General features: G+C 42.7%; 2 protein-coding genes across 11 annotated transcripts in view; both read left to right on the plus strand.

Annotated features, from left to right (window-relative positions):
• Positions 1 to 23,823, plus strand: part of EXOC1 (exocyst complex component 1) — a 28,974-nt gene extending 5,151 nt beyond the window's left edge. The window contains exons 3-21 of one of the 6 annotated variants that reach the window (XM_082238105.1): positions 74 to 204; positions 1,259 to 1,418; positions 2,084 to 2,104; positions 3,212 to 3,399; positions 4,132 to 4,359; positions 5,443 to 5,575; positions 5,726 to 5,835; positions 6,928 to 6,981; positions 8,529 to 8,678; positions 9,503 to 9,608; positions 13,468 to 13,512; positions 16,019 to 16,182; positions 17,378 to 17,488; positions 17,577 to 17,653; positions 17,900 to 18,128; positions 18,635 to 18,818; positions 19,869 to 20,068; positions 21,537 to 21,731; positions 23,206 to 23,823. In XM_082238105.1, coding sequence (XP_082094231.1) covers positions 74 to 204; positions 1,259 to 1,418; positions 2,084 to 2,104; positions 3,212 to 3,399; positions 4,132 to 4,359; positions 5,443 to 5,575; positions 5,726 to 5,835; positions 6,928 to 6,981; positions 8,529 to 8,678; positions 9,503 to 9,608; positions 13,468 to 13,512; positions 16,019 to 16,182; positions 17,378 to 17,488; positions 17,577 to 17,653; positions 17,900 to 18,128; positions 18,635 to 18,818; positions 19,869 to 20,068; positions 21,537 to 21,731; positions 23,206 to 23,358 — 2,639 coding nt within the window. In that variant the 3' untranslated portion in view covers positions 23,359 to 23,823. The remainder of the gene's footprint in view (positions 1 to 73; positions 205 to 1,258; positions 1,419 to 2,083; positions 2,105 to 3,211; positions 3,400 to 4,131; positions 4,360 to 5,442; positions 5,576 to 5,725; positions 5,836 to 6,927; positions 6,982 to 8,528; positions 8,679 to 9,502; positions 9,609 to 13,467; positions 13,513 to 16,018; positions 16,183 to 17,377; positions 17,489 to 17,576; positions 17,654 to 17,899; positions 18,129 to 18,634; positions 18,819 to 19,868; positions 20,069 to 21,536; positions 21,732 to 23,205) is intronic. The other 5 variants (XM_082238107.1, XM_082238108.1, XM_082238106.1 and 2 more) reach the window with 5 other exon arrangements.
• A 770-nt stretch (positions 23,824 to 24,593) lies between these two features.
• Positions 24,594 to 26,252, plus strand: part of CEP135 (centrosomal protein 135) — a 32,068-nt gene continuing 30,409 nt past the window's right edge. For 4 of the 5 annotated variants that reach the window (XM_082238072.1, XM_082238075.1, XM_082238073.1 and 1 more), the window contains exons 1-2: positions 24,594 to 24,731; positions 26,000 to 26,154. In XM_082238072.1, coding sequence (XP_082094198.1) covers positions 26,042 to 26,154 — 113 coding nt within the window. In that variant the 5' untranslated portion in view covers positions 24,594 to 24,731; positions 26,000 to 26,041. Of the gene's footprint in view, positions 24,732 to 24,935; positions 25,524 to 25,999; positions 26,155 to 26,252 lie in introns of those variants that run through there. The other variant, XM_082238074.1, reaches the window with a different exon arrangement.

The raw sequence follows: 26,252 nt of genomic DNA on the forward strand, positions 1-26,252 counted from the left end.
GGAAAATGGCCATTGTCCATCTTACATTGGTGCTTGGGTCTTGTAGTGATCAGCTATTTATTGTACTCCACAGTGACAACCGAACGCCCGGTGCAGGTAAACGTGGTAAAGGTGAAAAAATCTGACAAGGGAGATTTCTACAAGAGGCAGACTGCGTGGGTGCTTCGAGATCTTGCTGTCGTTGATGCCAAGGATGCCATCAAAGTATGTCTTCATTATAAAGGCTTGAAATCTTCACTCTGCATGGGCAGTAAATGCAACTTTCATTTGTGACATATTGCCATGCCTTTGGCATGTTGCTAACTTCAGTGGACTTGGAAACCAAGATTGCCCTCATATGCACACTTACGAGCAACTCTTTGGAGGCTCAGACTTACTTTTGAGTAAGTGTATAAAGAAGCAGCTTGAACATCTGACTTCTGTAGAAGAGAATTTCCTTTGGAGAGAAGGTGCAATGTGCAGAGGGATGGTTTTCTGTTTCTTTCATGCACTGCACAAGAATTTTCTCTGCTATAGACTTTTAAAATCAAACCAAGCATCGCTTTGGACCTTTATTCTGGATACTGACATGCTTATAAACCACTATCTACAAATTCAAAAGCATTTTTATTAGTTTCCTACAGAAGTAGTAAGCCTTCATTTCTTTTTGAGTTAGGATCATGTTGTTTTTGTGTTGCGTGTGAGCATCTGACATGCTACTGTTGTACTGTAAAGCAGCCCAAAGAACATTGTGTTGTTTGAAAATGCATTGGCTTGGATCCTAAACAGCCCTCTGCAAACAGAAGGGCTTTTGGATCCTGCAGAGGCTCCTGTTGGAGCACAGGATGGGTTGCATTTTTTACTTATCTCTCTTTCCCCTTTGCCCCCTGCACCACCTCTCATGCTGCTCCAGAGGCTTCCCTGCCCTCTACAGCAGATTTTCAAGAGGGAATTTTATAGTGATGAAAGTCCCCACCTCTGCTTCCGTTAGTGGGAGCATCCCATGAATATACCTGATGGAATGCTTCTGCCTGCTGAAGTTTTTTATAGATCCACACCATGCTTTTAAAGCATATTCAACGCACCTTTAAAGCACCTCATTTTCTCAAAATAATGCTGGGAATTGTAGTTCACATAATTACAGTTCACAGGATTCTTTAGGAGAATCCATGCACATTTGAATGTGTGTTAAATACTTAGATCTGCCCTTGGAATCTAAAACATGTTGGGAATGTACTATTATGACTTTTCCCCCATCTGTTTTGTCCCTGTTTTTCAGGAAAGTCCCGAGTTTGACCTGCATTTTGAAAAAGTGTACAAATGGGTTGCTAGCAGTATAGCAGAAAAGAACACTTTCATTTCATGCATTTGGAAACTCAATCAGCGGTATATTAGAAAGAAGATCGACTTCATAAATGTTAGTTCTCAGCTTCTAGAAGGTAAAAACTTTAGTTGAGTCTTTCATAATGCTGTATTCTAGTTAAAATATTAATTTCATCATACTTTAAAAGTAGTAGAAAATCACGTTGTTTGTATTGCCCTCATTCATGCATATACTAACAGTAACTAAGGCTTTTATTGGCTTCATATGTCTTTGACCTAAATTAGGACATGGTTCACTTTCCTGGAAGTTCTTTTGAAATTAATTAGCTTGGTGAATGTAGGATTGAGGCATATTTTGCCAGGGACATTCTGCAGTCTTGGGCTTTTGGACTCCTGTACATCACACTTGAAGAGCCTATGTAACTTATTAGTTGCTCAAGCTAAGTTTAAATTGTTATCAGATCAATTTTAATGTGTCCTGCTTGGCAGGTCTAACCTGTCCATTCTGAGAAAAGCAACTGAATACAAGTTTAGAGTATTAAGGTAACTGTTAATTACACAGCCTGCATGCTTGTATGTTTAAAAGCTTAATAAGAAATCACGTGGTCTACCAGATGTTGCATGTATATGAAGAAATCTGCTTTGTAGTCTACTTAAATTTCAAAGCTTTGACTCTCTGATGATTTATTGCCGTTTCTGAAAAATTCTGTGTCCGTTCACTGCTTAGCTAATATTCTTTGCTTCCTTTCCTCTGCTTTTCAAATCCTTTCTAATTCTCCAGAACTACCTAAAGTCGCAGAAGGTGCGTAACACCTTTTCTTTCTGTTTTTCTTCTTCTGTGTGACTAATTCAGTTGCTTTTTGCTTTTTTAAATTGCCTATGACCCATCTTGTTAAGCAAAACACATTCTTCAGGTCACTCAGGAATGTACTGAAAATGCAGGTGGAAATACTATTCAAGAGTTTTTAATTTTATAACTCTTTGAAGCCTTAATGCTGCAAGGAGCAGCTGAAACATCTCCAAATGTGAAGAAATGTCATGAAAGTATTGTTTCACAATGCAATGCAAACAATGTTAGTTATTTAATTACCTGGTAATGCTGTGCTGAAATTGAACTGTATTGGACAGAGGTCATAGATTGCATTCAGCTGACTATGGAGGGAGAATCAGTACTTTTATTTTTGTAAGCAAGCACCCATTTAAAAAGCAAGGGCAGAAAATGGCAGGTAAGGGGAAAGAGATCAAACCTTAGTACTCCAAAGATAAAATGTTTTTATGTGACTTCTTAAAGGTGAGGCAGAAGTAATAGAGATGGACACTGGAAAAGAGTCAGTTTTTGTTTGCCATAGCAAAGGTTTGCTTGTCTGCTGCCTTAAAACAGGCATAGGTAAACTCGGCCCTCCAAATGTTTTGGGACTACAACTCCCATAATCCCTGACCACTGGTCCTGTTAACTAGGGATGATGGGAGTTGTAGTCCCAAAACATTTGGAGGGCTGAGTTTGCCTATGCCGCCTTAAAACCTAGGTAAGATCCTGACAGGGGCAAAAATTACCTACCCAGGTAAGGTTCCAGGAGTAGGTCTTCAATGTAGTCAAAGCCGTCACCATTCAATAAATTCCAGTCATCACATTCTATATCAAAGGGAGCCTGAACGAATTAGAGCAGAATGTCAAACATTAAATGACACTAGCCTCTTTTTTATATTGAAAAGGACTTGGTAAATAATAGTGTTTCCTAACTTACCATTTGAAGAAAACTCATGATGCTTATATTGTATGGACAGCTCTCTTCCACTTTCTTTGGCATTGTGGTCTTGTCAGTCATTCAAAAAGATTTTGATCACCTAGGTTAAGACGGTAGCCTTGTATCCATTTTTCATGAACGCAATCTTTTTCTGCTCTCTCAAGAATCGGTTCCAAGCGGTGAGAATCAGAATGTGGCTGGAGGAGATGAAGAGGTGGTGGATGAATACCAAGAGTTAAATGCAAGAGAAGAGCAGGACATTGAAATAATGATGGAAGGCTGTGAATATGCCATCTCCAATGCAGAGGCCTTTGCAGATAAGTTGTCCAGAGAACTGCAAGTGCTCGATGGGGTAATGATTTATTTTGAAATATGGCAGTGTGCTTAGCAAGAGATAATGGAAAGGTTCTCAGCTTATGCAGAATACGCTTTGGTTTGGACTTAGGCTCAGGCCAGCCATTGTGGTCCTCTGCAGATGTTCTGGACTCCAGCATAACCAGTAATCAGGAACGATGGGAGCTGTAGCCCAGCAACATTTGGAGGGACCACCAGTATTCCTCCTTTGCAGCCATGCCTTGAATTTGGGGCTGCTTGAATCTACACCTTTACCTGTCCATGCCTCACATCAGGTGATGAATGGCTTGGACAAAACAGCCAGGAGGCCAAATACGGAAGCCTGGTGGGCCTAATTAGGGCTGTGGGCCAAAGTTTCTTCTACCATTGTTACTTACCAGGGTTTGTGGCAGCCGTCCTCAACTTAATGCCCTTTAGGTATTTTAGACTTGCACTCCCATCAGCTCTAGCCAGCATGGCCAATGTTCAGGGATGATAACGGTTGCTTTTATATTTGTTGGAAGCAGCCCAGAGTGGCTGGGGCTGCCCAGTCAGATGGACTTAGTAATAGCATTGCTTACTTACTTACTTACTTACTTACTTCTAGAGGGCTCCAGGTTGGTGCACATGAATGCTGGTGTAATAATTCTGAGAGAGTTATTATGGTTGTTTTTTTAATCAGCTGTGTTTAGTGACTACCAACTCTTGAAATACGATGGAAGATGGGTAATGGATATTATTTCTTTTGCAGGCAAACATCCACTCGATCATGGCCTCTGAGAAACAAGTGAACATCTTGATGAAGCTGCTGGATGAGGCGCTGAAGGAGGTGGACCAAATTGAAGTGAAGCTGAGCAGTTATGAGGAAATGCTGCAGAGCGTGAAAGAACAAATGGACCAGATTTCGGAAAGCAACCATCTAATTCATCTTAGCAACACTAACAACCTGAAATTACTTTCAGAGATAGAGTTCCTTGTTGTAAGCATGTGACATACTTACATATTTATTTGTTCAAAGACACAGTCAACCGAAACCGAAATTTGAGTGAATTACAATAGATTAAAAAGTAGTTGTCACACTGCCATTATATTTAATGCCGATAAAACACGTTTAGCTGTTCAGCTGCATAGCTTTAGGCTCAGTGAGCTACTTTAAGTGCATCCAGGGACTTTGGCATGCCCAGTACACTTTTTGACTATTCCCCATATTTATTTATTAAATTTCTTCTCTGCCTTTTTTGCAATGAAGCGCACAAAAAAAGATAACCGCAAAAGTGTGTGTGTGTAATAAAAGTAACAACAGATTTAAAACTCTACAAACAGATTAAAAATTGATTTGTTAGTTTTAAACTAGCGGCTGATAGGTTTTAAAAAAACAACCAGGAGCCCAGTTAAAATGGCCTCAGCCAGGCTAAAGGCTCAGGAAGACCTTCACTTCTTTGCATAGGGATAGCATGCAAAGGAACTATGGAAGGAACTATGAAGCCACCTGGCTCTTTCTTGTGTTCCTATTGAAAGCATTTCAGATGCTGGCAGAACATAGGACAGGGTCTCTTCAAAGATCTTAAAATGCATGTGGGATAAGATCGCCCTACTGGTAACCTAGTCTCAAGCCGTTTAGTTTTAAAGATCATGACCAGTGTACTATATTGAACCCATAGCTCTACTTCAATGGCAGCTCCCGTAGGCCTGCTTCTCAAGTCATGCTAAGGCAAACAGAGTGCCACCTCTTGCACTTCCATTGCCTGCGACGGGCACTTCACCTGGCGAAATGGGCTTTCTGTCTCGGTGCAATTTACTTTTGGTTCCAATGTATTTGTGTGCTTAAGTCAACTTAGCGATCTGTGTGGGGAGTTCAGTTAGCAGCAGTGGTGGAAATTGATAAAAACACTATCATGCAAATCCATGCCCAAGGCTATTATGGTGGGTGGAAATTAGGCTAGCGGTGCTTGTATGGAATATGCAAAATAATAATCTGAGCTCTTTTCTGTAGCCTGTGAAAGATAAATAAGGCTTTAAAGTTTGGCGCTTGCCCTCCCAGTGTAAACGTTTGTTCTTGCAGAACCATATGGATTTGGCAAAAGGTCACATCAAAGCCCTCCAGGAAGGAGATCTCTCATCTTCCCGGGGCATTGAGGCCTGCACTAATGCGGCAGATGCACTCTTACAGTGTATGAGTGTAACTCTTCAGCCAGGTAAGTGTTTTTCTAATTAGGACCCCCCTCTCCCCTTACCATTGTCTTTCTGCAGCTGAGGTCTTCTGGTTCCCCCCAGTCCTTTTCTCCTTTCCGAAACTTCCCTTACTGAAGCAGTAATTTGTTTCGGTTTCCTCTTCTGATTTATAGGGCATGAGATGCTCCATGCTGTGAAGCAGCAGCAGCAGCGGTTTAGCGATTTGCGAGAGCAGTTTGCGCGGAGACTGGCCAGCCATCTCAACAACGTATTTGTTCAGCAGGTACCTTGACTCTTTTCCAAACTGTAAATTTTTTGAAGATGAATGCTCGATTCAGTTTTCAGAGACTTCAGTAAATTCTGTATTTCACTGAAGGCTTCCCTTAAGCCATCTGACTGCTTTGCATCACTTTGCTCCCTTAATGATCAGTGGCAAAGAAAATTTAGTGCAATGAGCCAGCCATTGGCTATATCCCAGACCCTCCAAGTGTCTCTATTTTCCAGGGACAACCTCAGATTTACAGAAGCCGTCCTGGTTTCTGATTTGATTCCAGAATGTCCCGCTTTTTCTTAGGATGTCCCTATTTTCATTGGAGAAATGTTGGAGGGTATGGAGTTATCCGACCTCCGAGCCATCTGGAGGCAGCTCTGTGGAGGGAAGTTTTTTAAATGTTTAATGTTTTAGTGTGTTTTTATATGTGTTGCAAGCCGTCCAGAGTGGCTGGGCCAACCCAGTTAGATGGGCCGGGGTATAGATAGTAAGATGATGATGATGGAATAGGATGTCCCTATCTTCATTGGAGAAATGTTGGAGGGTATGTATACCCTTTATGTGGAAAATTAACTAAACACTGGCATCTCAGTACTACGGCTCCAGTGCACAAATATTCTGGTGAACTGATGCTACTTGGTTCTCTGCAGTGCAAGAAATAGGATATGAGCATTGCTTTTCCATGTCTTCACTGCTAGGAGATGGAGATGGCCAGGAGCTTAGATGGCTTTACAAAAGAATGAGTGGAGGCTGGGATAGGCCTGTTTTTGGATTTTAGTTACAATATGCAAAAATGGGGCATGTTTTTAGAGCCAATATATTTTTGATTTCTGCCTATTGTGGGAGGAATACAGTGCCTTCCTTGTGAGCTAAGCTTCCCCGGGGAATTGGTCACTGTTAAGAGACCAAACTTTTATCCAGATTGAGATGTTTATATATTTTCTTTGTATGGCACTTACAAATTAATATTTGGTCTAACTTCTGTACCACCTTTGTTTTTGAAGCTTTTAAGTTGTCACATGCACAGCTTAATGTTAGGAATGGGTTGTGTGGGCATCTCTATTCAATACAGTGTTTACATCCCTGCATTTTATCTCCACATAGTTTATAGAGCTGGAGAAGGGTCTCATTAACAGGTCCTACTATCTTTCAGTTCCTGTGAGTACAGAGAGTTTGAATCAACCTGTTTTAATTTTACTGAGTCGTCTTTTAAAAAGCTTGCTAAGCCTAATGTATGTCCTGCAGTGTTGCCTCTGCAAAATAGAAAATATGGCTTCTGTGACTTGAGGAAACAAGTCCTTCTGAGGATTACCTCGACACCAAAGCTTCCTACGTATTGTAAAATGCGCTTTGTAAAAGATGCACAACTTAGGCACAAAGATGTTGAATCAACATAGACTGGGTTAGAGCTGTGTCAACGTGATTTGCACAGGTGGGTGGGTGGTAGCAGGGAAGGCGAATGGAAACTGCTGGTTTTATTTACTTTCTGTTATTTATTAAATTTTTATACCACTCTTCATATGACGATCACAATTCACTACTAGAAATTAAATTGTAGTGAAGTCATTCCTGAATATCACATTATTGTCCCCAGTAGAGAACAAGCAGGACCTGCTGCAAAATATTGCAGTTTGGAGTGCTCCTGCTTAAAATTGCCTGCCAGCCATGCCTTTTTAAGGATATGCCACAATCTTCCCTCTTCCCCAAGGCTTTCTCTCCCCTAACCACCCTCCCAACCTCTGCAGTCAGTCAGTATTCCATGCCCACTGACCACGGTCAGTCTTCTTTGGGCTGTTTTGAGTCTTTTCCCATCCCCCACCCCCAGCCTCTGGCACGATTTTTTCCAAAGATTTGAGTACTTCTGGAACCTTGGGGTTCCCCCACGCCTGCTGATATCCCCCTCTTGTGTGTGGATAATGCCATTTGGCATATGTAAGGATCCACATTAAGAGAATGAGTTTGCAATTAGTATATATGATACCTGGTTTTCCTGGTACCTGTGAAGTATACATGTGAAAGTTGGGGCTGATCATATTTAGCATTTTGTTAACATAAGAGAACAAAAGGGAGTGAAACCAGCTTTGATAAGCTTTGTTAAATTGTGTCTAACAGGGAAATTGAGATACTGCCTCTATCTCGGGCTTATTATGGAGTGATGATGAATGAATGGGTGACAGAATGGCTTACATGTCTGTGAACGATGTCTATTAACTGGCACTTTTGTATTTAACATCTTGTCCGGAGTTGCATTTTTAAAGCATACCATCAAATTTATATTGTTTTACTGTGTAAAATAATATTGAAGAAATTCAACCAAAATCTAACAAATTGGGCTTTGTTTCACTCTATAGAAATGATTTTGGAATCTGGTGGGACAATATCTTAGCTGTCACTACAAGGTTAATGAGAGCAATATTGAAATTTCAAATGGAAAACGCAAGTCCTGATGAGAATGCATTGTGATTTCTAACACATAATCTGTAGCTCAGCATTTATTTTGTTCTTTGAATATTTTGTGGGGTTTTTTATGTCTGTTTTCTTTCTTTCAAAGTACTGAAAGGAACACAGAACAGCTGCAAAAGCATACCTGCTAAATGGCAAGGCAGATCTTTTATCTGACAAACTGGCAAATTCCCAGGGTGTCCAGGTTTGCGATTCTACTGTCGTGTTCATACAACTTTCTTCTGTTGCTTTCCTCTGCCAAGGGCCATGACCAAAGTTCCACTCTTGCTCAGCACTCCATTGAGTTGACCCTACCGAACCACCATCCCTTTCACAGAGACTTGTTGCGCTATGCCAAACTTATGGAGTGGTTAAAGAACACAGATTATGGAAAATATGAAGGGCTAACAACGGTGAGTGGCTCAAAGTGAAATATAGTATGGGATGTAATCAAACAGTCTTTTCTTCTTCTAAATTAGTTTGCAGTGTGAGATGATGATGCAGCAGTCTAGGGACTATTAGCTCTTGAATAATAGGAAATCTCCTTTCCACCACTATTGTGTCCTATTCAGTCTAAATTTATTCCTTTTGATTTATTGAGATTATGAGTCTCAAGATAAAAGTGCAACACAATTTGCCTTATGCTGCCGGCTTCCTCTGGTGCTCAGAGTTGCATTTTCAGTTTCTTCGTCTGTAGAGATAACTTGCATATCCAGGCAACTCTCCACTCGTTTGCAACCCGTGCATGCGCAGCGCCGTGAAATAAATAAAGAATTCAGTTCAAACCCAGAAATGGCATGGAAAGGGCAAAAATGGCACACAAAAAAGCAGCTCAAAATCCCGGGAACGTTTGCAGGTGCAATCCCACGAGCCTTTGCATCAACCTTTTGAGGTCTGTGGAGAGATGGAGCTTGAGAAAGGAGGTTTGGAGGGAGTCTGGTAGGTGTTGGTTTTTAAAAGTGGTTTTTAAGGGTTTCCAGAGGTCGAATGGGGGTTTAGAGACTTTTTAGATGGTGTTCCCAGTATACACAATTTCACTTACACGTGTGGCATCCAGGAATGTAAACCCCTCACAGAGGCACCAGGTTGCCTCCAAGACTGAGGGAGCCTGGCACGCATCGTGCATGACATCACACCCGGCACATGTTGTGCATTCCAAATTTACGTCTTTTGAAGTGATGTGCCATATATTTCTCTTCCTGAGAAGCCACTAAATGTGTGTTCATTTTTCTTTAAGAACTATATGGACTACTTATCACGGTTGTATGACAGGGAAATAAAGGATTTCTTTGAAGTTGCCAAGATTAAAATGACAGGGGCAACGAAGGAAGGGAAGAAGTTTGGTAAGTATATAACAGGTGCTCCCTTTTTCAGTTTTGTGTCAGAATGAGCTGAAGGAGGTTTCTACTTTTGCGACTGACAGCAGATATTTTAGCAGCAACCGCAAAAGTGTTTTAAGAAGTTTCAAGTAAGGGGTGCAGGTGTCACCATTTAAATTTGATGTGCAAATTGTGGAGACTAAAATTCTAGTGGTGTTGTGCCTGACAAGTGGCAAGGGGACCAGCAGCAAGTCTGTTTGGCTCTGCTTAGTGCTGTTTGATATTTCTGAAGATGTCATCCAGTGAGTCTTCTGTATGAAAGCTCATATTGATGGTGCTGGGGTTATGTTCAGAGGTCTTAGTTAATAGTAAATATTCATGAGCATAAATATTTGGAATGGATCATGAGGGCTTTTCTAAGTTTCACTTACGGCAGCAGGGAGTTGGACATGTTGGAATTTCTGTCCTGAGGAGAACACGGTACGTAAAGGCTTATAGTGGAATCTAAGACATTTATTTGGTTATAGTCTTCCCTAAGTGATGTTAAGGGATGTGGGTGGTGCTGTGGTCTAAACCACAGAGCCTAGGGCTTGCCGATCAGAAGGTCGGCGGTTCGAATCCCCACGAGGGGGTGAGCTCCCGTTTCTCGGTCCCTGCTCCTGCCCACCTAGCAGTTCGAAAGCACGTCAAAGTGCAAGTACATAAATAGGTACCGCTCTGGTGGGAAGGTAAACAGTGTTTCCATGCTCTGCTCTGGTTCGCCAGAAGCTGCTTAGTCATGCTGGCCACATGACCCGAAAGCTGTCTGCAGACAAACACCAACTCCCTTGGCCTATAGAGCAAGATGAACACCGCAACCCCTGAGTCGTCCGCGACTGGACCTAATGGTCAGGGGTACCTTTACCTTTACCTTTAAGTGATGCTAACTTGAATGTATCTTGCCAAGGGAAACTCTGCATCCTTTTCTTTTAAAAGACAGAACTGGAAATAAATTGTGTAAAGTAACTTGTACCTTTCGGAATAGAATACGATTTAAATCAAAAGAAAACTGCAAGCAATTGATAGTAAACCCTGTAAGGATTTTCATGGAGCCAAGTGGAGCTTACAGCAAAATCCTGTTCAGGATTCCAAACACTCCATCCTCATCCATTCTCTCTGTTCCAGTTTTCAATCTTTCTCCTCCAACAGGCAGCATTCCATGGCTATTTTGTACACTTAGTACTCACTGGGTTGTTTGGGGGTGTTCCCCAGCCCCTAAAAGATAGTTTGTACATTCACAAACCTCAGTGTTTCCCCAAGCCTACTGATCTCTCTCTCTCTCTCGGGATGGAAGGTTCCATTTTGGCTACATAAGAAGCGGCACTTGCAGTCTGAACATCAGAAATGCAGGGCATGATTACGTAAGCTATAAAGGGACCCTTTTTAGATAATGGCCTTTTTAGATAAAGGGACCCTAAAGGGACCCTTTCTAGATAATGGCCCATGATAAGCCATTATCTTCAATGTATGGGGTGTTGCACCTTCCCAGATTGACTTTTTTAAAATCTCTCTTTCCATACAGTGACCTCCTGCATTTTCAATAATGTAGGCCGCCCTGTCCCCCAGTGCGGTGTCTCTGATAGCCAGGGCTCTGTGTACTCTGTAAATATGCAATCATACTGCCCCAATTAATATCGGGTGCATAATTTAGCATCCTGGGAATTTTAGCTTGTCCTCTCTTTTTTTAAGGCACACTGCTAGCCCTTAAGGCTGCTAAGTTGAGCTCAAGCACAGACATATATGAACAGTGTTTGGTGAAATTTCCAAATGCCAGAGAGTAGACAGGAATAATTTCTAGTGTTTGGGAGCTAGCCTTCTATTTTTTGTGCCTCTTCTCATTTTGTTTATTCTTTATTTATCTACCCCACCCCCAAATGTTCTTGGTGAACGTGTAAATTTGAAAACACTGAGGGAGGACCACAATAAATAGATATTATTTCCACACATACATATGCAAAGGCCCTGCGACAGTGACCTAGCAGCTGCAAATCATGTTCACATGCTTTCCTCTTTCTTCCCCATTCTTTTCTGCATTAGCCCATGCCCATAGGCTCACAGAATATCTTATTTGTTAATATATGTACAGGGTTTGGGAAATTTTAGGCACTTTGTGTGGGATAACAAGCCTCATAACCAACATGATTAAGTCTAATTAATGCATGAAGGGATTAATGTCATAGAGTAGGCTGCCCTGCCAGACTTAGCTAGGTTACACCCTTTCACCTTGTGAGGAAGGTAACCAAGCCTATTGCTGTACCTCAGTCTACCATAGAGGCTCATTGTGTGAAGAGATATTGAACTGACTGTTGCAGCCAAGATCTCATGGCTCTTAACAAGCCATTATTTTACATGTAGTGTTGTATTTACTGTGAACATTGCACATCAAATCTTCTGTGTATGCAACCTGTCTCTCCAGTTGTTGCTACTAGATTGGAATTCAACCTCCAGGTCACATTCAGCAATAAGTAACCTTGTGTCCTGTGGTTTTGTGTTTGCGGCCTGACAGTTTTGTCCTCTCCAAAAGTACATAAATCCTACCAGGTTTCTATGTGGACAGGTGTACGTTGTTACTGTAAAAACAGGGTGGCAGTGTTAATAACAGCTGTTGTGAACCCATAGGAAACATAGTTTGCTTGCAGAAATATTGCCTTGCCTAAGTCCTTCCGCCTCCACAGCCCTCAAGGTGGCATGGTAGGAAGGAATGTATGTTTGAAGTGAAACACTAAACTCTTTCATTGTGAATTGCATTTAAAGCTTGGAAGGCATTCAGTGTACTCAATATGCCACACGGAAACGATGGTTATGGCATTAAAAAGCATTAAGTTGCCAGTAATGAGACAATACTCCAGGCTTACCAGATATACAGGAGACTGAAATTTTGATAATGTCTCACAGTCTTGGGGAAGCGCCATACCTTTGTGTGCAAATGGTTGCAGGTTGAGTCCAGAACATCTCTAGGTAGGGCTGGGGAAGACTTCTGTAGGAGACATCTGGAGATCTTCTGCCTTTCAGCATAGACAATACTGAGCTAGAAAGACCAATGGTTTGACTTTGTACAATGCAACTTCTATGCCCCAGCCATCATCAGATTGTAGAAGTTGCTTTTTCTACAACGGAGGATTGCTTATCTATGGACAGTGAGCGTTAGTTTAGGCTTTTCTGTGCATGTGCAGCGGTGCAGCTCTGTACATAGAAGTTGAGGTCTCCCATTGTCAAGACCATGCAAGCATTAAAGCAGTGGCTTAAAGTGACACTTGGCCTTCCTTAGAAGGTGACCAAGAGGAAATAATGCATCATTAAGAGCTGCCTTAAACACCCCTTGCCGTGTTTCAGAGGATGCTGGGGCAGAACTACTGGATCTTGGGCAGCCACTGCTAACAAAATGATGGCAGAATCCCCTGTGATGTCTCTAAGGGATCCTGGGACATGTGTCTCCAATTCACATACTACAGCCTCTCTGGACCACCCAAATGTCTTCAGCATCTGCCCTCTCATTTGTGTCATATCTTATGAATGCCAAGTATTCCATCTGCCATAGCATGGCAAAATGGAGACCCCCTGCACAGTCGAGTTTACACACACACACACACACACACACACACACACAAACTGGAAAGTCTTCAGTGTGCTACCGAAACGTAATCTACATTTTCCGGCATAGTTAAAAAATCTAGATGGGTACCTCCCCAGCTATGTTTGTTTGCAACTTGTAGTTACTTGCTTCTCATAGTTATCTGCATGTTTCTTTCCAGCTAGTGCTTAACTTGCATCTCGTGCATGGTTTGTGCAAAATGCATTTTTAACTTGTCTTTGTCTTTGATGCTTGCAACCTAATCCATCCCAGCTACACTGCCTCGAAAAGAAAGTGCTGTCAAACAGGAAACGGAGAGTGAGTATGATGAGCGCTTTAAATGGTTATTGCCAGTGCATTCATGTCTGTGTAAAACGTAATTGTCATGGCAAAAACCTATTAATACCAGAATTCTGTTAGATGCAACGTTTTTGCACAAATTTGTGGGTGCTACAGCAATCATAAAAAAGGAGCAAAACCTGATAATGGACCCCTGTAAGACAGGGTTGAGACAGATCCTTTTCTCACCTATCTCTCGCTGGACAAATATGGCAGGATGAATGGGACCTGCTCAGCTCTGGGGGAACTCCCATTTTGTAGCCAATCCCAACTGGCTTGCTCTCGCCAGCCATCAGCTGATTGGCAGTGACAGGAAGCCTCCCTTGCCAATGCACAATAGGGACTGCCCTATAAGCTTCCTGTTGTGTTTCTGCTTGCCCCTCACCTGATGTCATATATGACATCAGGTTTGGGGCAGATTTTGGAGAACCAGTCTTGGAGGCCACATAGGGTCCCATATCAGGCCTAATTAAGCCTATGGGTTGAAGGTCTCTCTTCCCCGCCCCCCGCTATAAGAGATCTCCAGTGTGATACTCATTTATAGGCAAAATACAATAGCAACGTATTTTGCAATTTGTTTTTAAACTCAGGCCATGTCTGCCCCAGATGCTTTTTTGAGGCAAGATAAACACCCCCATGGAAATTTCACAATGGAGCTCTGATTTAGCCTATGGGGAGTTCCTGCTCATCTGCCCTGACGATTACAGGCCTATTCGGGATTACAGATAGTGCTACCGGAGGAATAATATTGCCATGAGATTCTTCTGCACCACATAATGCTTGCCATGTGGGAAGCACATTCTCTTTCATTTTTGTGCAAATGGCAGTCATGAGTGTCTCATCATGTTTCCACTAAGAGCTTGTCTATGCTACAATTCAAACTGTGGCTGCGTGAACTTGCATAGCCTTTTGTATCTGGTGTTTTTTAAAAATAGATGCCCCCAGCCTTCAGTGATCTGACTCTCCCCTTATATCCACTTAACATCTGTTTCAAATGCTTAGAGCAGGGATGACCAAATTCTCTAGTCCTAAGCTTTATAGTGTGGTGGTTACCCATGGGTGCCGTCATGTGTAACCTCCACCATGCAGTGCTCATGCAGAGGGAATCGCCATACACATGGCTGGTTGCAGGCTTGTGGCAACAGTCATTGCAACACACGTGGCTGGAGGCTACAGTGACCAGCTCTTCACGATGCTCGAGGTTCTGCAGGATGAATATTTAAGGTGCCATCATGCAGCAGGTAGTTTCTTGGAACCAGCCATATGTTTAGACTTGGCTTGGATCTAACATTGCCTTTACACAAATGGAAGACATTTCTCCTCATTCAGAGGGTGATCGTAGCCTCTTGCACTACTTTGAATCCTGGGTACGATAATGAATCAAGATGAGCCTTAGTGTATTCTCTCTCTTGTCTGCTGCAGCAGTGAGAGTTTTGAAACTTCCATTTTAGAGAAACTGCACCTTGCCCAACCCAAAACTTAAGTTTGATTAATCTTAACTATGGTTAGTGATTATGGTTAGGTTTGAACTTGACTAGGGTTTGAACTCAGTTTGTTTCCACGTACCATAGTGAACATTAATCAAACCAAGCTCAAAACCTAATTTATGAAGGTTTCTTGTTTTAACTAACCAAGATTAACTGCATTTTAATGTGCAGTTAATCTAACACAGAAGAGCAGGAAAATAGTTCAATGCCGAGGCTCACCTAAGTTCAATCTTCTGTCACAAAATTATGGTTTTGCATTGTAGCCAGATATAGCCAATGATAGAGTGAAGCAGGAGAGAGCAAAGTAGAAAAAAACAATTTACAAACAATTCAAGCCAGAATCTTTTGCTGTTACATTTTCTCACAAAAAAAGCACAATGGTGGCTTTTTCCCACGGTTGCATAAACCACAACTGCTTTTCAGTTTTCAACTGAAGTGGAAAACCACAGAATATTTGTGCACAGTCAAAGATAAAAAGTCACAACACTTCTTGAACGAAATGTCATATTCATTGGCAGAGTTTATCTGTAAGGGCAGCCTGCAGTTGAAATAATTTTACTGAAAGAGGCCTCGAGAGGATAAAGGGTTTCCTTATCTTTCAAGCAGGTGTTTGCTACTATTTTCTTGTTAAGAAAATAGTAATTTCTTGCCTTTGTTCTGCTTTGCTTCTAGAAGACGCCCCTTATCCCCTGTGATCACCTGGTTCTGTCTATCCACCCTTATCTGTGCTCTTTTCTGGAATGCTATTAGCACTACAGTAGTCCTTGTATTTGCTGAGCCCACATGTCTGTCACTACATGTCTGTTCCTGAACCATGTGGTTTCACCTCTAGGTGAAGAAACGCGTGAGCACAACAGTCCGCTTGTCATGTAGGAGAAGTACTGGCAGTCTCTAGAATGACGGGAGAATGCTAATCTTGAATAGACAATGCTTATTTGTATTGTGACACATTATTCCATATAGGACAGTTCCTCACATGGCTTTCATTATCACCTTAGGTCTTCATGGAAGTTCTGGGAAGCTGACAGGTTCCACTTCTAGCCTAAACAAACTCTCAGTTCAGAGTTCAGGAAATCGCAGGTCTCAGTCCTCCTCTTTGCTGGATATGGGGAACATGTCTGCATCTGACCTCGATGTGGCAGATAGAACAAAGTTTGATAAGGTAAAAATGTAAGCACATTGGCTGGTGCTGCATGTTATAACTGCGCTTAAATAATGCTCATTTCACACTAGGTGTAATTGTGGCCTTCACTCTTGTGTTACATATGTTGCACGAGGACCTCTGGAGCCCGCCGCAAAGGTAGGGTCAGAGTCCTGGGTGGCTCGGGAGGAGCCCATGCTGCAGCTCCTCCTCATGCCAGTCTTGCTTCTTTTAGAAACTGGCATGAGAAGGAGCTTAATCATGCATCCCTTGGTGCTTGTCTGCTACTTTTCTAGTATGGGAAAGTACGGCTACACTGCAACAGTTCCTGTGATGTGAAGGAGAGAAGGGAACTACAGTAAGCTAGAGGTGCTGGTTTTGTGAGGCTGCGTATGGAAGACCTTTTCTTGTAAGGCCAACTCCATTTGCACCCCTCTGCTTGCAAATGGGCTTTTGATCCAGCAGATGCCTTCAATAACAGAAGTGGGGAGTAGTTTTTGCCTGTTACCCCATGTGCCCCTTGAAAGCCTACTCCAGAGAAAAAGAAGTGGAGGAGTTTGGATTTGATATCCCGCTTTATCACTACCCCAAGGAGTCTCAAAGTGGTTAACAATCTCCTTTCCCTTCCTCCCCCACAACAAACACTCTGTGAGGTGAGTGGGGCTGAGAGACTTCAGAAGTGTGACTAGCCCAAGGTCACTCAGCAGCTGCATGTGGAGGAGCGGGGAATCAAACCCGGTTCACCAGATTATGAGTCTACCGCTCTTAACCACTACACCACACTGGCTTGGGAGGTTTGGGGTCCTCCCAGAACAGTGTGGTAGGCAATAAACATGGTGGAGTGGGCAATTGGCAAACCTTGGTGAAATAAGGACTTTAAATATGTGCAATAATTGTGTGTATATGTATGTGTTGTGTGGCTGGCTGTGCCTGCACTTGACATGCACGCTCTGGCATAAGGCCGACTAAGGGAGGCTCAACCATGGCATGAAGGATACCAAGATCTTATTATTGTTAAACAGTAGCTTAGGCATTTGTTCATTGGTGTGGATGCTACCTGCATGAAGCCGAACCCCGAGAAGCTTTTTAACCGCACAGACAAGAGCCGTATGTGAATGCACCTTCAAAGGAAATAGATATGGTGCTTCTTGATTGTGGCCCATCAAGAGTGGCAGTCATTTGTATGCTAAATGTATGGGTTTTTATTGTTTTGTAGATTTTTGAACAAGTCCTAAGTGAACTGGAACCCTTGTGTCTGGCAGAACAAGACTTCATTAGTAAATTCTTCAAACTTCAACAGCATCTTAGCATTCCTGGAACACCCATGGTACGACTCTGTTTTAAATATTGTGGACTCAAAAACTTGAGTTGCTACAAGGAGCGATCTCCTTCTAAACCATCCCTTCTTTTTTCAGAGTGATGCAGAAGAGGTGGATGGAGGAACTTTATCAAGGGCACACAATACTGGTGGTCTGCAGTCAATGTCTTCAGAGTATGTTGAATATTAAACAAAAACAAAATAATGTATTTTCCTAGGTTCTAGAATCATGACAGGTAAAGCTTCTAAAAAGCTGAATTATTTCAGACCATGGCAGTGTCTCATTATAATGAAACAAAGCCCCTTTCCCCTTTTGTACTTTGTACCAGTGGATCTGGGAACTAATTGTTCACCTAGATTTCTAAAACTAATTATTCAGTAAGTACTGCACTTGCCTAATGTCCACACCGTATTTTACAGGAATCACATGATCCGGCAGATGATGATAAAAATATTTCGCTGCGTTGAGCCAGAACTGAATCACCTCATTGCTCTTGGGGACAAGATTGATAGCTTTAATTCCCTTTATATGCTGGTGAAAATGAGTCACCACGTATGGACAGCCCAGAACGTGGATCCAACGTCCTTCCTCAGCACAACACTTGGAAACGTTTTAGTGACCGTCAAAAGGAACTTTGACAAGTGCATTGTAAGTTTTCAGCGGCTTTCATAATTAGGTTCTTTGGGCCAATGCGCACATTCGCCAAACCAGGTAGAACTTCACATTTGGTGAGGCACTAGGATTGCTCCCCTTGCCTCAGTGAATTGGCCGTATCAGATGGCAGTGGATGTGCATAGATTCCTACCTATATACACACAATAACTTGAAATCCCTGCCCTGCAGAACAAGGTGGGGTAGGATGATCGGGATCACCATAAGGAGCATGTGGGGTGTGAATCTATTTTGTCTATATGTGGAATACATAGAGGTCCTATGACTCAGTGGGTCTCTCCCATGCATTGACCTTTAACTCAGTTTCTTATGTGATGCCTTCTAGTTAAACCTATCTGTTTGGCTGGGGTGGAGGAACAATGGCGCATGTCCTGCCTCCTGGATGGGTGCAGTTTGGATCCATTTGCCTTCGCCTCACCTCTTTCCCTTCCTCAGTTTAAAACGACAACTTATGGTCTGCGATCTTTGTTTTCCCTCTTCAGAGTAACCAAATCAAACAGATGGAAGATGTAAAGATATCCAAGAAGAGTAAAGTTGGAATTCTCCCCTTTGTTGCTGAATTTGAAGAGTTTGCAGCCTTAGCTGAATCTATTTTCAGAAATGCTGAACGTAGAGGAGACCTGGATAAAGCCTACCTAAAACTTATTAGGGGAGTTTTCACTAATGGTGAGAATCTGCCTCATAATCAGAAAGTCCTTTTTCTGTTGTATCTCATAGTGTTATCCTGTTGATGAAATGGGTTAAGGTCCACTAGAACTCAGTGGAATTTACCTTTGATTGCACTGTCAGTCACTGTTACTTAACCCCTATTTGCCCTCATATGCCAGCTATTTATAACATGGTTTAAAAATGAATACGGAAGCATTGCATTCAGTATATTGGCCTGGTTCACACATCACGCTAAGGTGAATTATTGTTTGACTCAAACACACAGAGTCCAGGAAAAGCAAACACAGCTACTTACTGCTTCCTGGTTGTTCTGCTTCTGTGTTGCATTGAGCTGAGCCATGGTTTGTTATCAAATCTAGGCTCATGATTCAACTCCCTTGGATAAACCATAAGCTGTAAACCATAGGACCAACCTGGGTTGTAACTCATGGTTTGTCTAGCGAGAGATAAGCCACAAATCTAGATACAGATGACAATACTCAGCGCAGCAGCAGCAGAATAACTAGGGATGAGCCAAACAGCTGTGTCCTCTCTGGAAGCCTGCATTTTCATGCTAAGGCATGGTTTGTCTTCATGTGACATACAAATTAGGCCATTATCTTGCCTTTTTAGTAATAGAAACATTGACAGCTGTTTTCCACATGGAGTTGTATAATTGTATTTATGGTATGTCATCAAACAGAAAAAAATTAAGGCACAACGTAGCAGAATTTAAGACATATAAGTAAGTGCATAACTCTTTCATTGAACTATGTAGCATTTAAAAGTGCTTTACTTGACAGGAGAGTCCCTTTTGTGTTTGTATATTATCAACACAACCACCTCAGGATTCTTTTTAGAGCAGGTTATCTTATTTCCACCCCAGAAATCCTACTGTCTGGTTTTAAAATCACATGGATATTACCTTCCTCCCTGAAACTAAATATATGCTGTTCAGGAATTACATGCTGAGGGATTATGCTTATGTGTTGAGAGGTATGTGTTGATTCTTTGCCGTCTTTGCTGTTGGTGTGATCATGTGTGTCATTTGGTTTGGGGTTTTTTTAGTGGAGAAAGTAGCAAATGAAAGCCAAAAGACACCGCGGGATGTGGTCATGATGGAGAATTTTCACCATATCTTTGCAACTCTTTCTCGGTTGAAAATCTCATGTTTGGAGGCAGAGAAAAAGGAAGCTAAACAAAAATATACAGATCATCTGCAGTCCTACGTCATCTACTCTTTGGGACAGCCACTTGAGAAATTAAATGTAAGACATGTCCTTCTATAACTTCAATTCTGGGGGTTAAAAAACAAATAATAAATTTAGAAGGCTGTCAGAAGCAGACTTCTGCAGCCCCAGATGCACACTCCAATTGTTAATTAGTATGGAAGACCTATTTATACCTGTTCTTATTCATAAGTTTAGCATTCACCCTGTAATATTATGCAGTAATACCTCGGGTTAAGAGCTTAATTCGTTCTGGAGGTCCGTTCTTAACCTGAAATTGTTCTTAACCTGAGGTATCACTTTTGCTTATGGGGCCTCCCGCTGCTGCCGCACCACCACCACACAATTTCTGTTCTCATCCTGAAGCAAAGTTCTTAACCCGAGGTACTATTTCTGGGTTAGTGGAGTTTGTAACCTGAAACATCTGTAACCTGAAGCGTTTGTAACCCGAGGTACCACTGTAATTGTCTTCCAAAAATTGTTTTAAAAGGAAAGGCTATATTTAGCAAAGCAGTGGCCAGTTTCCAAAGTAGAGTCTGTAACCTGAAGCATCTGTAACTCGAGGTACCACTGTATAGCATATGATGATGGAAGAATAGAGTACATACTAAAACCCCTAACAAAAATAGGTTTCACAAAGGCTGCAGAAGCTCTGTTTTTCACCTAACTCTCATGCAATGAAATACCGAAGAAGAGATGGAACAGGAATGGCATATTATGACATGGGGAATCGCTATGCATCTCAAAAAGTTATGGAGAGGCAAGCTTGTAGATTGTTCATCTCAGTTTTTAATCATCAAGAGTAGAACGAGCAACATATGTGGTGATTTGATCTGATAAATATCCACATTGTGAAATGGGGTACTGTTGATAGTCAGCATCTTATCTAACTAAATTATTGTTGAAAATGGGCTGAAATAAAATATGAAAGGCTTTATTTATTACATTTTTTTATATCCCATGTTTCAGGATGCATATCCTTCAAAGGTAGCTTATTAAAAAAATATGAAACTTCATTTAAGCACTCACGTGCACATTCTTAAGCAATATCAACAACATATGCAAAGCCACTGGGATGATTCCCATAGTACAGCTGCTGTGGTGGTGAAGTCCAACTGGACAGATGGTCATTGCCTATGACCCTCCCTCTCCTGGAATCCTTCCTGCAAGACCAATTGATGATTCAGTGGCCCTAGAGAGAAGTCCAGCTTAACCAATGTGTACGAGCAGAAATAACAATATAGGCATATATCAATGGGGCACAGGCATAGAATGTAAAGCTTTGTGTGTGATGAGTTGCACTTTGCTGATCTAGGTGGCACCTGATGTCTCTTACAATAGCAAGTAAGAGAAATCCGGTCAGTTTCATACTTCGGAAATAAACAGGAAAAACTGCTTTCCAATGACAATAGTTCAAATGTGTAGAAGCCACGCTTTAATGCCAGGTGTTTAAGGCTGAGCACCATTTTGTTTGTGGATTTTAATATATTTGAATACTTTGCATCAGCACTTCTTTGAGGGCGTTGAAGCTCGTGTGGCGCAAGGTGTGAGAGAAGAGGAAGTGAGCTACCAGCTGGCGTTCAATAAACAGGAGCTAAGAAAAGTTATAAAGGAGTATCCCGGCAAGGAAGTGAAAAAGGGGTTGGACAACCTTTATAAGAAGGTGGATAAACACTTGTGTGAAGAGGAAAACCTACTTCAGGTAATATAATAGGTATTAAGAGTGTGTATAAACCTAGTTAATGCTGTGTAAATGTTTTTGCTTTCCTTGGTTTGTCTCTTGTTTAAGGTAGAACATCACACGTTTGAGGTAGAAAATGTCTCGCAGTAAAAGGATGTAGATCATAGAACTGCATCCAGATAAAGGGTGAAGCGGGGAGGAAGAGAACATTTGAGGAAGTGCAGTGCGCATTCAGCCTTACAGGCCACAGGGAAAACACAATAACCAGGTTAACATATATGACTGCTGCATTTATTTCCCACATTTCCATTTGCGGGAGGTGGGGAGGGGGGAAATGACCAAGGCACCTAACAGCAATAAAAGCAACAACAGAAAGTCCACATTGACGTAGAAGAAGGAAGGAAGGAAGGAAGGAAGGAAGGAAGGAAGGAAGGAAGGCTGTGTTTGGGCTATGTCACTTGCTGAGGCTCACATGATGGAATACTTCAGTGTCCCTTTCTACATAGGAAGCTTGCATGCCAAAGAGAAACATTCTAGCCTTGTTTTCTCTTTCACTTGGTAGTGTTGTAAATGTGGGGGGGGGGGGGATGTATTGAAGAGCTGATTGAACCTCCACCTATACTCTGAAGTAAAGAAGCTTTTAGGATGCTGCTTTCTTATTGGTACAATTGTAAACAGACTCCTGATCAAATTACTGGCTAGGATTGTGATGGTGTCGGTGGGCTTTCCTGTTTCCTGGTTGTTGCATGGGAAGGCATATACAAGTAAATATCCTGGCAAAAGCTGAGCAGGGAGAAGGTTAATCCTGCTGCTTTTGATGGATGTGTGCAAGGAATTGACTCTTACCCATCTGTCTTGCCTTGCCTCTCCATAGCAACAGCAACTCCACTGTCCTCCTAAAAAAGGTAAAGGTACCCCTGCCCATACGGGCCAGTCTTGACAGACTCTAGGGTTGTGTGCTCATCTCACTCTAGAGGCCGGGAGCCAGCACTGTCTGCAGACACTTCCGGGTCACATGGCCAGTGTGACATCGCTGCTCTGGCGAGCCTGCACCAGCGCAGCACACGGAAACGCCATTTACCTTCCCGCTATAAAGCGGTACCTATTTATCTACTTGCACTTATGGGTGCTTTCGAACTGCTAGGTGGGCAGGAGCTGGGACCGAAAGACGGGAGCTCACCCCGCCGCGGGGATTCAAACCGCCGACCATACGATCAGCAAGTCCTAGGCACTGTAGTTTTACCCACAGCGCCACCCGCGTCCCTACTGTCCTCCTAGGTCCTAGGAAAAGGGAGATGGCAGAAGAGACAGTGCCGAGATACCTAACCATAGAGCTAAATGTTGGAAACGGCTCCACACACAAATTTCCTTGGAAGGTGCAGAGCTGTCCTCAACAGCGAAGTCAGTCAGCAGGACAGGCCTTTGGTGATACGGATTAGTAACCATGGATAATATTTACATTACTGAAATTCTGCTTTTCTTCTTTTTTTGGTAGGTGGTGTGGCATTCTATGCAAGATGAGTTCATACGCCAGTACAAGCATTTTGAGGGCTTAATAGCACGCTGTTATCCTGGATCTGGAATTACTATGGAGTTCACTATCCAAGACATTTTAGACTACTTCTCCAGCATTGCACAATCTCACTAATATCTGCCAAGGGTTAAAGCAAGATAAACTAATGAATTTGCTGGGAAGAATCTTTTAGCACCGAAGACTTGTTACTTTGTGAGATGGAATTTTGAGGAATGTCCTTAATTATCTTTATGCCCATCAATTGATGGCCTGAGGAGAAATGTTGCTTACTTACTGTATAGAAACAGTGTTAAAGCATACTTTTTCACATGTAACACAGTCTGGCTTGTTTTATTTTCCATGTTGATGTATTAGCCTTGTATAATTTATAGTACATTAGATACTCAACTCTTTGGCTTTCCTGTAGCTTCCAGTAATTATGTTAAAGTATTAAAATTATTGTACAAGGCTGAAGGGGTTTCTGCATCAAAATGTATTAATATATGGATGGAACTTGCACGCATGCTTTCAAGAATCTATTTACATGACTTTATGGTTGAAATTCTTCTGATCCAATATAAAAATAATGTTTACAAAGGAGTTCCTTGTATTTATTTCCCTATCTTATGACATGCATTACACAAAAGGAAAAATTGCCAGTCAACTGAGGGATCCAGATACTATATTTAAGTTATGTGTTTTTACTTTTTACATGCATACTTTAGTTGAAGGTTCCTTGGAAACACTGAGCTAACTCTTTGATTCTAACAACTAAAACTTTAAATTGGCTCAGTTTATCACACTGATGAAGAAAACAGCAAAATAGCTGGAGAAAAAGGCAGAAAAACAGATTCAAACAGGCTAAGCTTGGGAAGAACTTCTGTCCTTATGGTTGTACACCTGGATTGCAGAAGAAATGGATTGCTAAAAGGAATTTTGAACGAGATACTGAAACAATATTTAGATCCCTGCTTGCAGCAGTCAGGTGGCTAACAATGGGGGGGGGGAGAATACACAATATGTAAGTCGTACAGATAAAATAAGTGATGCTCCAGTGAAAATAGTTTTGATTGCATTTTTAGCATTTAAGTACACAGTCTCAGTTTTTTCCTTAATGCTTTTGCTGTTCTGGGATGCTGGCATTAACAATCCAGTGCAGATTACTATTTATTCCGTTTAAGCAGAATGAGAGAATTAGGTTCTAGTTTCCAGAGCGCATCCTGGCCGGGCGAGTGACCCTTCAAAAGGCTCTCCAAACCTGCCCTCCCAGCCTCAGCCGCCAGAGGCCGCTGCGCCAGCGCGCGGCGGAGCCCCGGCTCGTCCGTTAAAAGTTTCCCCAGAGCGCGCTCGCGCTCGGAGAGGCCGTTGCTGGGGGCGACGCCGGGCGGAAGAGGAGCGGCGGCGGACGCTTCGCGCGCCATTTTCAAACGGCCGCCTCGGCCCACACCGCCGCTCCAACTTCCTGGGAGGAATTTTTGTGTGGAGAGGCGGGGGAGAAAGAAGCGAAGGTAGAGTAGCCCGAGACCCAGGAGGGGCTCCCCGAGGGCGAGCGGTGGGGGAAGAGCCAGGCCGCGGGTTTAACGGCACTCGGCGGAGAGGCCGAGATTTATTAGAGAGGCCTCCACCTAGGGCCCGTTTCCATGGCGACGGCGGGCGGTGACGTCACCGCGAAGGGAGCAGCCCTTTCAGCTGCAGTGACGCTTCCTGGGGCCTTGAGGACGAGGCTGCCTTGGGAAAGCGCCGGCGCCCTCGTTCTCCGCAATCACAGAGCGACCGCTTCGGGTTCCTTGTCTTGCGGCTCTGGCCAGACCCTCCTCCCCCCGTCCCACAATCGCTGCTTCATGTTTAGTCCCCTCTTCGCCGCCCCCCTTGGGTTGAGCCTCCCGCCCAGTCGCACCTCCCTCCCCTTTGCTCCCTTCACTGCGATCCCTATGTCTCTGCAGCTGCTCACCGCAGCCTCGCCTCTCTCCCACGTCATTGCTCTTCTGCTTGCTTCTTGACCCGTCCATATATCTATATTTCTCCTAGAAATCCTTGCTGTAGAACAGTTGCTCTCAAAAAACAACAGCACACACCCCACTGTTGTACGCAGAGGTGTGTGTGATCTGTCATGTATGCTTTAGTTGCCATTCCTTGCATTGCACAGGGTTGGACTAGATGACCCCTGGGATCCCTTCCAACTCTATGATTCTGTTGTGTATAGAGATCTCTCTCTCTCACTTATACATGTTCCACGGAGTTCAGGCTGGCATACGTGATATCTGTGCTCCCTGACTTTATCCTCACAACAGCCCTATGAGGTAGGTCAATCTGAGAGACAGTAGCTGGCCCCCGATGCAACTGGTTTTGTTGCACTGGGCGCAGAGCCTTGGGGGATGCTGCAACTATGATGTAGAATGGAAGGCAAGAGGCAGGGGGTCCCCCAGTTTTGGCATCGCAAAATGAAACCCCATGCACAGTTCTTATTCTTCAACTCCTTTTGTGTAGAAGTCACTAGCGTGTGGTTGACTGGTTGCACCTCATGTGATGCCCTGGCTACATCTTATTTATGAACTCTAATCAGTTGTTGGTTTCTAATCTGATATTTCAGGGACGCTCCAGTTTGCCTCCATACTCTTCTATTTCACCCTCTTCCTGGTAAAAAGTAATGCCTCAGCTGCCAGAATACCATGCTAACTTGTATCAGGTCATGACCAAGTGCCAGAAAGCAAGGAGTTTGGTCTTGCATGTTCATGTTGTAATGGTGTAAGCTAACATGTGCTTAAATTATTTGCAGATCCCATTTTTTCACAAAAGACAGTTCAAAAATATCTTCACAATGAGCACAGCTGCAGAACGAAAGTTCGTTAATCTAAGGAAGCGGTTGGATCAGCTGGGTTATCGACAACCATTAGGAGTGGAAAGTTTGCCTTTGGTGGAAAAGCTTTTTAGGTATCAAAACAAAAGGGAATAGCAAAATGTACTCATAGGTGCTATTGGATTGATATTTGCTGTTTGACTGCATTACACTGGTGGTGAAAGTTAGTCTT

The sequence above is a fragment of the Podarcis vaucheri genome (assembly GCF_965113315.1).
Source record: "Podarcis vaucheri genome assembly, chromosome: 9".
Taxonomy (NCBI): Eukaryota; Metazoa; Chordata; class Lepidosauria; order Squamata; family Lacertidae; genus Podarcis; species Podarcis vaucheri.